General features: G+C 41.0%; 1 protein-coding gene across 1 annotated transcript; it reads left to right on the top strand.

Moving 5' to 3' along the window:
- Nucleotides 1-1,020: 1,020 nt before the first annotated feature.
- KIAA1551 (KIAA1551 ortholog) lies at nucleotides 1,021-8,528 on the top strand. The gene is made up of 3 exons (XM_008949498.1): nucleotides 1,021-6,373; nucleotides 7,122-7,196; nucleotides 8,386-8,528. Exons 1-3 carry the CDS (start codon nucleotides 1,021-1,023, stop codon nucleotides 8,526-8,528), a joined length of 5,571 nt encoding a protein of 1,856 aa, XP_008947746.1.
- The last annotated feature ends 7,356 nt before the right edge of the window (nucleotides 8,529-15,884 follow it).

Genomic DNA, 15,884 nt, shown 5'->3' on the forward strand with positions numbered 1-15,884 from the left:
CAAACAGCTTTTGTACTTGTATGTTGTTATGGTGGCTCTTGCACTTCTCTGTTTTTGAAGACTGATGTGGTGTTTGGCTTTGAAGACGCCGTGTCTTAACAGTTTTCTAGAGGTCATTCAGAGGTAACATGCTCACTCAGTTGGGCTTGTTGGTAATCGATGTAAATTCGGGGCTATAATACATGAAGAGTTAGAGATTTGTAACTTTGTCATCTACTGGAGGTGTACTTACTGCAATAGCAGAGCTAATGATGTCATCTCCATGCTTTCATGCCTTCTGCTGGCTCAGTTAATGCTACCAAACAGAATTAGGAGTGCTTTGCTTGTAGCTACATGTGCTGTTAACTACACTGAAAGACTCAAAAATTTCTCAAAAATCAGTAACTGTTCACAGTGTCAGGGAAGAGTAAATGACATGTAAAACAAAAAACAAGTGGCCATATTATTATGAGAGATTTTTACTGAACCCAAATTAATTTCTTCCTTTCTTTGTATTTGAAGGTATAATTGAAGTCCAGTAATCTTGTCTGAAAACTCTGACCTGCATTATTCTGTAGGTCCTTCTTATGCTTAGCTCTTAAGGATTGTGTGTTGTATCAATTACACTAGTTGTACAAATACACTAGTTTTTTTTTTCCATTGTTTTTGGATGAGAAGGTAAATACAGCAATCTATTGTTAGATTAAAAAGTTGGATGATAATAGAATTAGCAGAATAATATGAGGATTTTGTTATTCATTAGTCAATAGAATTTGTAGTTGCTGCTCTCTCTTTTTGTACCTTAACTGTTCTGGGAAATAATTTTAGCAACTTGACATCGGCAACATCAGTGTCTACAGGATGTGCCAGTGGAATTATTCTTCTACCCAGCAGTTTAAGTTTAACAATTCTGTTCCTAATGGATTCTAAATGACTTCTTGGCAAGTGAAACAGGTTTTAACTGAAAGATTAAGGTTCTGTTATTTTTAATTTTCTTTTAGCATTTTGGGTTTTGGCTGAAGAAAAAGAAATCAAGAAAAGATGGACTGGAACATAAGACCACTCCAGAATGCAGATACAAAGAACCTGCAAAGTGAAGAAGCGTGTTACGCTCAGGTGCTTCCGAATGTGCCTGTTTTTTCTCAGCCAGATGCCTATCCCTCCGAAAATGCGTGCGCTTACGTTGGAAATAACCAAATGGTGTTTCCACCAACTGGCATGGCTGCCCTCCCTCCTGTGAATGCTGATGGATTCAAAACTTCAGATCAGGCTGTGCTAGGAACATCTGTAGCTGGTAACGACTTTTTTATCTTGAAATACGCAGTTGATCGGCCACCACCATCCTATGTACCAATAGCTCCAAAACATTCCAGTCGGACATCAGCTTTGCAGGCAGAAATGACTCAGACTTCTTGGCCAAACTCCAATGCCTACATTTATTCCTTTAGAAATGTACCTCCCCTGTCTTCTCAAAGGAACGCTGGAAATACCATGAGGAATTTACTTCAGGAACATCAGTACGTCACCACAAATGGTTACACTGTGCAGACACAAATACCACAGAATAATTCTATGAGCACTACAGTGCTCTATCAAAACAACATTTATTCCCAGAGTAATTATGTGTCTCTTGGTGCATCTGGGCAACATGTCCAAACTCAGATACATCATCCCAACACTCAGTTTAAAGTTTTGCATTCCTCACCGAATCAAAATACTGGAGCAAATTTACAGCCACCACCGTATCGACCACGTCAGGTGGGATCAGAAGCTCCTAGCAGATGTTCTGCACCATCTTTGTTGTCTGCCAACTGTGAGTCAAGAGCTGCAGCACAAACTTCAATAGGTGTACCACAGACCATTCAAAATGTGCCTAATAAGTATGCTTTTAGCCAACAGAGGCGCCCATCAGTTCCCAAAAACGCTTCTGGTTTTACTAGTGTTCAGAAACCGCAATCTGGAGAAGTTGGTCAATCAGTTCGGAATATCTGTAATTCAAGTGGAAATGTGACTGCAAATCAGCCTTTTAATGAAATGTCTGTGCCATCCTCTGGCATTTGCAAAGAACTATATGATATTGTGCAGGAAATGGAAACTCTTTCTTCAGTGCCTGCTTCAAAGCCACTGAGTGACCCTCCTTTGGTTCAAGAAAGCCAGTTTAGTAGTTTAATGAATGGGCCTGTTAATTCTCAAGTTTCTTCAACATCTGCTGATGGAAGAACAAATGTAAACAAAAGACTAGATTGGGAAGCTCAAAAGCTGCTCATTGTTAAAAAAAGATGTGTTCTGTCTGAAAGGATGAATTGTTATAAAAGAAAACTCTTAGGTTCAGAATGTAACAAAAGTACTACTACGCTTCCATCAAGTTATCAAGGTACTCTTGCCAATTGTCTTCCACAGGTGCCCAACAAAAATGTACAGCCTTCTCCATCTGCAACAGCAAGAACAGAAAGTCCAATATGTAATTCTTCACCTGGAGAAAGAAAGGACAAAAACGTATTCAGTGCTGGTAACAGAGGATTAGAGGTGACTCAAAGTAACCCTCAGGTGGAAGAAGGAAGCCTTTCATCAAGCTCCACTCCTATTCCCTCTCAGAGCAAACTCCCAGCTCAATTAAATAATCCTGACAGCACTCCCATCTTGGAACAAAGGGATGTATGTGCCTTGGGCTCTTCTCAAAAACCTGTGACATCCTTGGATAATGCTTCATGTTTTAGTCAAGTGAATAGCTCTGTCAAAACTGCATCAAAAACTGTGCCAGCTTACCCTGAGAACTCATCATTTCTTCAGTTTGCATTGAGCAGCACAAATATTTTGAAAGAGAAGACAGCTGGTGCTACTGCTGATAAAATACTGGCTAGTCTCCTATGCAGTGAAAAACCACTGGAAGATGCATCCATCACACATGGAAGCTTGCTAAAAGATACTAATGAGAAGTATGTAGAAAGTTTGAAAGGTGAGCTGGCATTTATGGTTCACACAAACTCTTCTGTATCAAAAACAATTAAATCTGATGAAGCTAAGTTCCAGTGTGATGTAACTGAAAAAAAAAAGCCATTTACTGAAAATACATCTTCTAAACGGAGAAATTATAGTGTGGAAGAGCTGGCTGCATGTCTGGGCTTGTGGAGAAAGGATCCGTCAGAATCTGTAAGTATGCAAAATAGCCAGCCAAATGAAAGCCCAGCAGCAAACCAGGTTTCACTTTGTGTCCAAACTACAAAAACCAGAGAACAAAGTAACGCTCCGGTTAGTGCAGACAAAGGGGTTTTGCCTATAACAGCTTCTTCTGCAGAACAAAAGCTTGATGCGTTGGGCTGCAATTCCATAAAAAGTTTTGAACCTCAGGTTGCTGTTGTCTCTCCGTTAGTACTTTCTGAACAGAGAGCACAGAATGAGCACGCAGACAAATGTCCAACATCTGATGGTAAAACCTGTCCAGTGATTGGATCTGGAAGCACATGTGGCTTGCAAAAAGAGGGGGAAAGTGTGGTAAATACCAAAAAAGAAACAACAGAAACAGGTTGTTTGTTACCCAGTGATTGCTTTCTGGTACAGAAAGTGGACATACATTCGCAACAGACGAAACTAGCTGATGGAAACAAAGTAGTAAAACACGGTACAAGTGCAAGTGATTCATATGATAAAAACCAAAGGCAAGTTATTCAATCTTCACAAGATGCCAGACAAAATCTGCAGCTCGGATTACAAAACAAGTCTCCTCTTCCTGAGTTGGGCATAAGTTTTTCTAGTCAAATCTTTCAAGAAGTTGCAAGAGACCATAAAGACAAGCAAGCTTTGTTAGAGACAGGAGATACCTCTATAGCTGTGTTAGAAGAACAGATGTTTCATATTTCTAGTGTATGTACTCTTGTTGAAGGCAATATATTTTATAATCCACAAATAGCAAGTATTTTCAGGTCAGACTCTGACACACTTGCATTAAATGGTGTCTCACCAGAAGGAAATGCGTCTGACCCAAGTCAAAAGGAACAACGGCTGGACTTGTCTAGATGCGAGCTGAACAATAACACTCCCCAAAGAGAGACCTTGCTGCAAAGGATGCTGGAAGAACCACTAACCTGCCTGAGTAAAGCAGACAAGATTTTGGATGGTATCACAGCTAGTCATTTGGAGAAAGAAGGCAGTGGCAATCGTCTTAAAAGGGATTCTACCTCGGAACAAAAAATGTCATTCAGTGTGTCTTCCAAGCATACTGAAGATGACTTGGAAATTCTTGCTAGTATAAACCAGAAGTTAGCTGAAAATTCCCTAGATTTCTCAATCACCGTAAGCGCTGGAAAAAATGCCCTCACTGTTCCAAGAGACAACAGTAAACAAAATTACATGTCCAGTAAAAACAGCCCAGAAAAAGAATTGAGCCTTTCTGGAGCAGGATCTATTAAATATCTAAACAATCAGTTGTCTGAACTGGTGAAAGAGTTTCCATACGGCATTGGAGGTGTTTATATACTAACAAAAGAACGAGTACAAACTGATTCTGGGGCTAAGCGGATGGAGAATCGTCCTCAAAAAGAGACTCCAGTTTGTGACAAAAATTCCCATTTGAAGGACTCAGTAGATCAGATAAAAATTGCCATGTTAAGTTCTGATCAGATGCAAGAATGGTTCCTCAAGCCCAACCAGTGTTCCTCTAGTGACAGCAAGAGAGCAGCAAGTCAACAGTCAGAAAAGACTTCAGCTGAGAAGGAGAATCTTGGAGGCAGTATTCAGCCTAATCAGCCTCCATGTGAAAAGAAAGCAAGCCCACAATGCTCCTCCCATCCCAGAAAAGAAAAAGATGACTCCTCAAAGGATTCTGTATCTGTAGTGTGTAAAACGCTACAGTGTCCCCCTCAGTTAGGAATGTCTGGGTCAGAGAAAACTAGTGATCAGCACTCAAAAGCTGGAAATACTAGCTCTGCAGAGAAACAAGAAAATGACAGTAAACCTGATGCTGCAATGAAGAATGACTGCGGAGTGAGAAACCTGCCAGTTTCTGAAAAGATACCAAACAGTGGTGACACAAATAAAAAAGATATTTGCAAACACGACTCTGTAATGAACCAAAAAGCTTGGCTAAAGGTTAGCGATGAGTGCAAACCACTTCCAATGCAACAGGAAAAAGCTGGAGCACTCAATTCCTCTGAGAACCCAGATGTTGATAAATCTAAAAGCAACAAAGAAGAGCCACAAATTGGCAGGGGAACCACATTGTTAGGCAAAGAATTTCATTCTGACAAAAAAGAATGTCAGACAGCATCAGAAGAGTCGTCAGAGAAATGTAGTCAGACAGATGCAGACAACATGACAAAATCATCCAAAAAGAAGGAGAGCGCTTTCAAAACGGAGCCCCTTTCAAAAGCTAAAACTGAAACAAGTTTACCTGTGAAATCCAAAACAGATGTTCACAAATTTATGAAATCAGAAACTGCTGAAGGTGAATATGCTGAAGTCAGTCAAGAACAACAAATTAAAACCTGTGAAGAGAAAGTGGCTGAAGAACAGAATGATAGGAAACAAAAGGAGGTAGTTGGGCAAGATGCAGGAATTAACATCAAAGAGAAAGTCCATTTATCAGCAGAAATAAAACAAAAGCTGAACAGTTACCGTGCTGATTCTTTAAAGTTCCCAAATTTTGGCTCCGTAGACTTAAAGTCAAGAAATGCCAAATATTCTCCACATAAATCTATGAAAGCTCATCTTTCACATGAGCAGTCATACAAAAGGAAGAGGAAGGAAAATATCGGCGCCAGAGAGCCTAAAAAGATGAAAGTGGAAGAGGAAAGACTGAAACAATCTGAAGCAAAGAATTCCAAGAAGCTTTTGCATAATTGCATGACAAATATTGATAAAACTAAAAAATTGAATGGAGAAAGTGGCTGGAAAGCAAAGAGTTCATTAGCAGATCGTTCAGTGCTTAAGCTACAGAAAAAAAGGGCTCGATCTTCTACCATCTCTAAAAACTGCTTTTCTAACAAAGAGAGATGTCTGGATGATCAAAACAAAGACAAATGCTCTGAGAAAACGTTTCCTGATAAAAATCTGCTATACGTAAATAGAAAGAATAATAGATTAAAATTACATCTTCAGAAGGAACCAAAAAAACACTACCTGAACAGAGTTGCATTTAAACGCATGGCGCAGGAACGCATCTATCTGACAAAACTAGAGACATCACCAGTCAGACCTGCCCGGCACACAAAGCCCAAAGTGTCACAAAGCAGCCCAGATGCAAAAAGGGATGTTTCTGTGTCAGAAGTTCAGAAACCATGCAAGCAAGAAGTATTGGAATTTAAGCTGTGTCCAGAGATACTGTTCAGAAATCCAACCACTGATGAAGAAAGCTTAGATGCAAAGAATTCCCTGGAAAGGGAGAAAGCTGTTGTGGCAGGTACGATGCTTTTTTGATTACTAATTTGTAAGTAAATCACTTTGCAAGTAAAAAGTACATACACCTTTTATGTTACACGAAACTACAGACGGTGAAAATGTGGGACTCTAGAAGCTGAGGGTTGAAGTAGCTTACTTGGACAGACTGTAGCTGTGTGTTAAGCTGAAAAAGAACATGAGACTTTTCCTTCAACTTCATGCATTATTTTGCCTTAGTTAGTTTAGAGCATGGCAGTTTCAAGTAACTTTGCAAGAAGGCTTTCTCTAACCTACTTGTGGAAGATAGCTTGGCTTGTTCATAGAAAGCAGATTCCCTTGGCATAGTTGCCAAAGGTGACCTGATTTGTATTCAGTGTTCACCTGGTTGTGTATAAATCCGGCTGGGTAGCCAGCAGAGCAAGAGATCTTTTGCAACATAGAGAAAGAGAGGGCTTGGGCCAGATATCCTGCACCACAGTCTTTATAACCTTTGCAATCTTTACTCTAAGCTATCTTTTTTCATCCTCCTCTTCCCCACCCCTAGTCTTTTAACATTTTTCTTGGTATGTTGTGAAGCATATTTCTGTCAAGTGCTGTATTTATTTTTTTCTTAACATGTACATACCAGCCTTTGCATTTTCACATCATTTTCACACCCAAGGAAACTTTATTTTGCATGTGCTAGTATGTGTATTAAAACTTGATGCTGACTAGAGACCAAAACTAATGTTACAGGAACCTCAAAAACTTTTTAAAATATTTTTCTTCAGGTGTCAAGAGTAAAAAAGAAGATTGGTTAAAATGTGATCCTGTGAAAAAAAGAAAACTGGATGAGAACTCTACAGGTGAAATGACTTCTGATTGTCTGTTTTGAAATAAAAGTTAAATGCTCTTTGCTTGGTTTTAAGTGTTCCTTTATAGTAGCAAATTTAATAAAGTATATAAAATTATTCTTTACTAGTTCTGCTGCTGAAATGGGTACTGTAGAGTAGACATATGAGTTTCAAAGATTTGTGGAGATTTTTATTACCATATGAATATGTGTTGGAGATTGTTGGAATTCTCCTGCATATGTGTGTGCAGTTGAATTGGAGGTAGCACTGTTGACAAGATTCAAGTACAGTTTTAAACTGTAAGTAAAGACTAAGCTAGCTCTTTCCCACTTGAAAATTTAGGAAGTGACATAATAAAACCTAGCGTGAGACTGTAAAACCAGAAAATTCTTTTTTCATTTTAATTGCCTTTGAGGGTATGTTGATGCTGTCTGCACGTGCACCTGTGCTCATGCGTACTGGGACCAGTGTCCCCCAGCAGCCTGGACAGGAGTGCTTGTATGACACACAAAGGAAAAGTGGTGCCACTATTACATCTTTCTTATTTCTCTTGACTAGCAAATTACTTTTTGTATGGTCTTTTGTACCCTTAGGACTCAACAGGTACAACACTGGCATCTGTCACCTCATGATCTTCATTGTTCCATCCTTTGTAAATCTTGGGTGAGGTTGCTTCCCACTGTCTTCATTTCTTTGCATTCAGTTTCTTCCTAGACACAGTCTTGTCTTTGTGCTGGTCTAACAGGAAGCAACACGGTGCATTGAGCATGCTGTAACCATGTTGCCATCCTCTTCTCTATCAGAGTGCAAGTCCTCTGCCAAGCAAGTTATCTAGTTATCTGTGTTGTGGTCTTGATGCAGGCAACACGCTTTCTAATGTTTACATATTGTATTGCTCTTGAATGTATTCTTGGCTGTTGATATTTGCCATTGTTTTAGCCCTTCTTGTTTCTTCTCTTACTTTGACAAATGCACATTTTCATTCATACTTTTCTTAATACTCTTGAGAAATCTTTCTTACAAAGATACCCAAATGACCATTTTGGTGTTTGATTGATTTAAATCGTAGATGCCTGGTGCTTTAGGAAGGAGGTTTGTGGCATCCTTTGTGACAGTGGGTGGCCTCCACTACCACATTGTAAGCAGCAGAGTCATTTGAGATTCTTAGAGTTTTGATTTAACCTGCTTCTCTGTCTTTCAGCTGAGGACAGTATTCCACTTGATACAGCTATACAGATCCTGGATGGAAACAGCGAGGCTCTTCACATTACAATCAAAGACTCAAAAGAGGTTTTTCAAACCTACAGAAAAATATATCTGGGAAAAAAGCTGCAAAAGCTATAATAGCACTACTGTATCACAGGTCTTATTCAGTATCACTAGGAAAAAATGCCAACACTAAAATGCGTTTTCCTGTTTTTCATATTTCTGAGTAATTATTAAAAAAAAAAAGTTGTGTTGGCAAATCTTTCCCACTATCAGCCTCATGTTTGCAAATGATCGGGGTCTTATTCTGTATTTATTGCACAAACACACTTCGGTGCTGAAAGTTCCATTGTCCAATTGTATTGTTTCTTTTAGGCAATTATGAATATTTTTTTTTTTAAGTTACAGGAGTTGGTTGAATCTTGTCCAGAAAAAACCCTCAAACTCATTTAAATTGTCATAATTTGTTTTCTGATTCTGGAAAACTTCTGTTTGTGTTACTTTCCATTGCTGGCAGTGGAAAAATATTCCTAGTGGAAAAGAGGTTGCAGTGGATTCCCAAGCATTACACTGTTCCTTTCTGCTTATGCTTATCTGATTACTGTGCTTTTAACAAGGCTTTTGATTTTTGTAGCCTACCTTTTGTTTAAATTGGGAATACAAATATAAAACCCTCAAACATACATATCAGGGGATACCAGGAGGAATTTATGCTGCTACCCATTTTTCTTAAATTTCTTACAGATCGAACTCTGAGCTCTTCATCAGAACATAGTGCTGTAAACTGGTATTTCACTGAAGATTTCTCTTGTTTTGCTCTCTGTTTTCTTCACACTTTAAAAGAAAAGTGAGATTAAGTGCAGGGAGATTGTATTCACCCTTGTTTGGACTATGTTGCTCACTTTAACCAGACTGTAATTAATTTCTTTGTTTACAAAGTGTTAGATAATGCACATTGACTGTGACATAAGAGTTATATTTCTTACTGGATATCTTTTGTTTAAGTGCCTTTTCATTATTGTTCAGAATTTTGAATTGAATTGTATTTTTTTCAGATATTTGGTACTTGATTCTATCTGTTTAAACCTTTATACTGAAATTAAAAACTGGAGATATTTCACTGAACAATTTTTATACTTCAAATAAACTTTTGAAGGCTATGTCTTGTCTTTTTTTTATTAGTTTATAAAGTTGTTAGTTAAATAGGCACTGAAGATATTCCTGTAAATGAAAAGCAGCTTTAAAATAAGTGGCAGATCTTCCTTCTTAAAAGGTTTCATAGTTGCAAGTGACTGGACTAGAATCCCAAGGTTTTTCTGATGAACTCCTAACAGCATGTAGACTTGAGAAAACACACCAAGAATGTTTTTCTTTTCAGCATCTTTCTCCACCCTCCTGCTCTGACTTGGAGGTGGAAGTTGGTTGGCATGAGTACTTAAAAAGCCTTCATTACTACAGTATTCCTGAAAATGTATGCTTGTAGGCATCTTGGATATTATTACCCATAAACATTATAATTCCCTAGCTCTGTCTGTATTCTGAAATACAAATGGGCTTTTTTTTTTTTTGAGAAAAGTTATAGAATCACTATGGTTGGAAAGGACCTCCAGAATCATCAAGTCCAACCACCCTCCCAACATTTCCCTCATCACTAGGCCACAGCCTCAAGTGCTAAATCTACTTGTTTTTTGAACAACTCCAGTGATAATGACTCCACCACCTCCCTGGGCAGCCTGTTCCAGTGCCTAACCACACTCTCAGTGAAGAAGTGCTTCCTAATATCCAATTGAAACGTCCCCTGACACCACTTGAGGCTATTTCCTCTTGTCTTATCAGCAGTAATTTGGGAGAAGAGACCAACACCAGCCTCCCAGCAGCCTCCTTTTAGGTAGCTGTAGAGAGCAACAAGGTCACCTCTTGGTCTCCTCCAGACTAATTAACCTCAGTTTCCTCAGTCAATCTTCATAAAGCATGTTTTCCAGCCCTCTCACCAGCCTTGTTGCCCTTCTCTGGACCCACTCCAGCACCTCAATGTCCTTCTTATCCTGTGGTGCCCAAAAGTGGACACAGTGCTCAAGGTGTGGTCTCACAGGTACCAAGTACAGGGGCATGATCACCTCCCTGCTCCTGCTGGTCACACTGTTTCTGATGCAGGCCAGGATGCCGTTGGTCTTCTTGGCCACCTGCGCACACTGCTGGCTCACTTTCAGCTGGCTGTCCACCAGCACCCCAGGTCCTTTTCCACCAAGCAGCTTTCCAGCCACTCCTCCCCAACCCTGCAGTGTTGCCTGGGTTGCACTTGGCCTTGTTGAACTTCACACAGTTGACCTCAGCCCATTGCTCCAGCCTGTCCATATCCCTCTGCAGAGCATTCCCACCCTCAAGCAGATTGACACTCCCACTTACATTTGTGTCATCTGCATGTTTGATGAGGGTGCATTCGATCCCCCATCCAGGTCACTGATAAAGATATTAAACAAGATGAGTCCCAAACCCAAGACCTGAGGGACACTGCTTGTGACCAGTCACCAACAGGATTTAGCTCCATTCCCCACAGCTCTCTGGGCTCAGCCATCCAGCCAGTTTCTAACCCAGCTAAGAGTCCACCTGCCTAGGCCATGAGCTGCCAGCTTCTCCGTTAGAATGCAGTGGGAAACTACCAAATGCCTTGCTGAAATCCAGGTAGACAACATCCACCGCTTTTCCCTAGACACATCACCTGATCATAGAGGGAGGTCAGGCTGGTTAAACAGGACTTGCCCTTCATGAACTCAGGTTGGCTGGACCTGATCCCTTTGTCCTCCCCTTCCACCATGTGTATCTTTCTTTTCTCAAACTAAGGAACTGTTTAGGAAGTTTTTAACTGCTTTCTTGTCAGGCAGAGCTCTCCTAATAACTGTGTGTGTTTGGTTGGGGTTTTTTTTGTTTGTTTGTTCATTTGTTTGTTTTTTTCTGGCTGGATGCCCAACTATTAGTGGCAATTTTGTAATACTGTTGGCAACTCTGAAAAGGTTTTACTCTGCATTTTCTTGGGAGTTTATCACCTGTATTATGCTGCCTACATTAAGTAAGATTGATTGTACCCTTAAGTGTACCCAGGACAAAAAACGCACAGTTCCTGTCAAGAATTTGTTTTGGGTTTTGTTCTGCATAATGATACATGAAGCTGACTTAAATGCTAGAGTGAATTCTTTTCAACAGGATTTATTCATTGACTTGTGACAATTATATTCCAGGTATTTGGAGAAGTTTGCTCACTGACCCCATGCCCCCATGTCCTGGTTCTGTGTAAAAAGGGGTTCAGGGCAGGACCCACACGGGACAGAACTATGTACTCGCCTCTCCCCCCCCCCCAAGAGAGAGAGAGAGACACTTTTTAAAAAAAAAATGAAGTATATTGTTCAACAAGGAACAGAAAATGAAAAAGGGAGGTAAGGAAAATAATATATACAAAGATTAGGGGAATAATACAAAAAATAAAATATACAAAACCCTCAGAAATGGTTCCAGGGTCCCACGGAGTGAAAGGAGAACTTTCCTCTCCGAGCTCCAAGGCAGGAGTGAAACTAGAAACCACTCCCTGCCTGTGTGTGGGAAGGGGAGGGAATACAATGGTTTCACACCCACCCGGGGTCCTCCCAGTTGCTGGAAGGTCACGACCCCATTCCAAGCCTCAAACCACAACACCCCAGTAAGTAAGAATGCCAGTTTTGAGTCCCAGTGGACACAGCGACATCTTCCTCTCTTACACCAAGGAGCGGATCTTGACTCTGTGACCATGTTTATACAGTGACTTGTGTCTATGCTCCTTTGGTAAGGCTGGGATCTTTGGGATAGACTGGCCTTATCCTTTCTGCTTGGTTCACTTGTTAGCTCAGTAGTTTTCCCATAAGCCTTTGCACTCAAACGACTTTGCAGCTGCAGCTGGCTGCTGGCCTGTGCTACACGTACTGTGTAATTGCTGCGTGCGCCTGCTTACCAAGAGGATTGTGCCAGATGCCATTTGCTCAGTTGCCACTTCTGCTCCTCCTTATTGTGTTGACTGAAGCCACAATACTACAGCAAGACCCTGGCCCTGGACAGGCAAGAGATGCTGCCCTCCATCTAAATTGGGCTATTGTGAAAAAGCTAGTGCTATGCTGCTTGAAGTGAACTGATCAATGTGAACATGAGGACCTTTGTTAGCACTGAAGGAACCTATCGTGGATGTGATGTGTGCCTATTGTCTTAGGTGTCTGAGGATCTGAATTCTGGCTTGACCTTGGCAACCACCCCTGTCCTGCTTACCTTGCTTGGGTACTGTGGGGATGGGGCCTTGGCTTGTGAGGCAGCTACCTTGCTAGTCATTGTATCTCTCTCAGCTTCTATCCCCTGGCCCTTAAGGAGCTATTGGTATTTGCTGAGTCCTGGCAGATACAGAACAGTAGGATGTGGGTATGCAGTATCCTGTCCTGTTGGTTTCTGTCCTCTCTTGTTCCCATTCCCTTCTAGGAAACTTTCTGTGTCAGTAGGAAGAGCTACCACTTCTATCATTCTTGCCTGTGTGCCCCAAGAGTGTCATAGATGAGGTTCCTGGTAAGTGTAAAAAGGTAGATGGCATTTGCTACCCAAAAGACAAGAAGGTGACCCACAGAAGTACAGGAGACTGATCAGCCCGCCTGACCCCTTTCTTTGGGAAAATTATAGAACCATCCTCCCTGAAGCTGTGAATACCCAAGTACAGTTAAGGATAAGGTGATTTGGAACAGTCAGCATGGATTAACAAAGGGTAAATCACACCTGACCAACCTGATGGCTTTTTATGATGAGATGACAGATTCTGTGGACAAGGGAACTGCAGAAAATGGTTACCTTTAATAAAGCCCTTGACGTGGTTTCTTATAATATTCTTGTAGCCAAACTGGAGAGAGATGATTTGGATAAGTGGCGTACACAGTGGATGGAAAATTAGCTGACCAGCTGGGCTTGGTGGGATACCATCTGTGATCAGTGGTACAAAGTCCAGCTGGCATCTGATTACTACTGCATTCTTCAGCCATTGATACTGGTACTGTCATTTTTCACCATCTTCATTAATGAATTGGACAAGGGGATGTAATGAACCTCTGCAGGTTTTCGTGGAGAAATGGGGTCCTTGGGAAACTCAAGAATAACTGCCCATGGAAGTTCAGAGAAGGCACACAGGGTGTCTTCGCCAGAACGCTTCCTCTTACTTACTTCCAACAGATGAAAGTAGAGATACTCACAAGAGCTGGTTCCTAATGGTGTGAGGAGGCCGTGGCCTCAAAGGATGGCCTGTCCAGCAGATGCCTATCTTCAGCTTCAGACAGCAATGCCTGGGTAGAAACTGGGCTCACATCTGCTCCAGGAAGTGATAAGGAGCCCATGCCCCAACCATCTAGTGAAGTGATGTTTGAGAAGGTCAGGATACGCAGCAAGATAACACAAGATAACAAATTTGACACAGTTAACCCCAACACTGTTATTTCCTTTGACCAGATATGAACATAGATGCCATAAATTCAGTGGCCATTTACTTCACAGAATTGTCATGTTGTGAAACACTCCCACTCAATTGCCATGTATCATTGGCAAGACAGTGGGTGTGTTTTACACCCACTTGGGAATTTTTCCAAGTTCCCAAGCCCAGATATTATAACATACGTTACAAAGTACTGAGCCACATTTACCACCACATTTGATATGGATGGTGCTATCCTTCCCAGGTGTTGCATGTATTGTTTTTTCCTACTGAAGCCTCATTAGCTGAGTGCTAGACTGGTCTGTGCTCTACTTCCCAATCAAGAGTGATTTTCTTGATGGCAGACAGGTGAGTTGCAATCTAGAACACAGCCTTTAGTCTAGAAAGCTCATCCTTTAAGTCTTCCTTGAAAGTTAGCTGTAGTAGCTACACTTACTACCTCCATGTCTCAGTTTTTTCAGCTTTCCTAGATTGAAGTATTTTGCCTTTCCTTTTGGAAACCTTGCCTCCATCCTCGCTTTTTTTTTCTCTCCTGGGACTTCTTACTGATTTTTCAAAATTGTTGTTTTTTAAAACTTTGGTTTTAAACAATTGTGGGTTTTAATGATTTTTAAAATGCTGTTTAAAACCATTTCATTTCTAGAATCTTGTTTTGTTTTGTTGTTTTGGGTTTTTTGGTTTGTTTGTTTGTTTTTTTTTTTTTCTTCTAAAGATTGTCTTTAGGTATATTTCTCTTCTCATCTTCCTGGGCTCCAACTTGTCTCCCTCTGCCTGCAGGCCCCCAACCTGTTTTCATCCTGGCAAAGCTCATAGTCTTGACACTTTTCCTGGGCTCTAGCTCCAGTGCTACCAGCTCAACCAGGCAAAGCCAACCTCATTTTTACACTTCTACATTTAAGCCAGGGAATTTTTTTATTTTTGCTTTGTTTGATGTCTGTTCATCAGCACTAAGATGTTTGCTTCTCCACTGCAGGCTTGGGCTACAGCATGCCTATGACAGTGGGAGCTTTAGGCTACTTAGCTCTGAGTCTCAACAAGTTTCCTTGGGCACATGCAAATGGATTTTCCAGGCTAGGGTGCTCTGGTTTTGTTTGCTTGACTTTTTTTTCAGAGGGTAGTGGTTCTGAGGGAGAGTAAAAGGCACACAACAGCAGCCCCTAGTCCAGGTTTCCCTTCATAGTCAATAGAGAGGTGATGAATTTCCCAGTGAATGCAGCACAATTTTTTTTTTTCTAGCTTTTTTTTTTTTTTTTTTTAAAATGACTGAGCTATTTCTGAAGAAGCTTTAAAAAAACTGAAGCTAAGTCACCTTCATATGGCACTTCAGATAAGGCAGTTAAAGACTGGTAGTTTGTGGTGTGTTGACCCCAGCCAGCAACTAAGTACCCACCAGAAACTTTTTTGCTCCCCACCTCGCCCCCGGTGGGATGGGGGAGAGAATAGCATGACAAAAAAACAAGAAAACTCATGGGCTGAGATAAAGACAGTTTAATAAGTGAAGAAAAACTTATTAAAATGGGGGGGGGGGGAAAAAAGGTGATGCAAAGGCAATCACTCACCACCTCCCACCAGCAGACAAATGGCCAGCTAATCTCCAAGCAACAGCTACAGAAAGACCATCCTCCAGTTTTATTGCTGAGAATGGCATCATGTGGTGCGGAATATCCCTTTGGTCAGTTTGGGTCACCTGTGCTGGCTGTGTCCTCTCCCAGCCTCTTGCCCATCCTTAGCCCCCCTCTTGTGGAGGCAGAGTGGGAGACAGAGAAAGTCTTGAGCCTATGGAAGCACTGCTCAGCCACCTCTAAAAGACTGTGTGTTAATGGGACTCTTTTAGTCACAAATCTAAAACCTGGGACCATATGAATAACAAGAACCATCCCAACCAGACACAGTATGTAGTCAAAGATGGACTGAAGTTTTCAGTACAAAATTATGAAATTTGTAGTGGGAAAACGAGCATGTGTGGCTCTCTGCAAGCATCTCAGTCCCAGTGCTGAGACTTTCTGAGGAGG

This window comes from Merops nubicus, unplaced genomic scaffold (assembly GCF_000691845.1).
Source record: "Merops nubicus isolate BGI_N331 unplaced genomic scaffold, ASM69184v1 scaffold16381, whole genome shotgun sequence".
Classification (NCBI taxonomy): Eukaryota; Metazoa; Chordata; class Aves; order Coraciiformes; family Meropidae; genus Merops; species Merops nubicus.

Coding starts and splice junctions, on each gene's coding strand:
- KIAA1551 (XM_008949498.1), top strand. CDS start 1,021: ATGGACTGGAACATAAGACCACTCCAGAATGCAGATACAAAGAACCTG. Junction 6,374..7,121: donor GGAGAAAGCTGTTGTGGCAG/GTACGATGCTTT, acceptor ATTTTTCTTCAG/GTGTCAAGAGTAAAAAAGAA. Junction 7,197..8,385: donor ACTGGATGAGAACTCTACAG/GTGAAATGACTT, acceptor TCTGTCTTTCAG/CTGAGGACAGTATTCCACTT.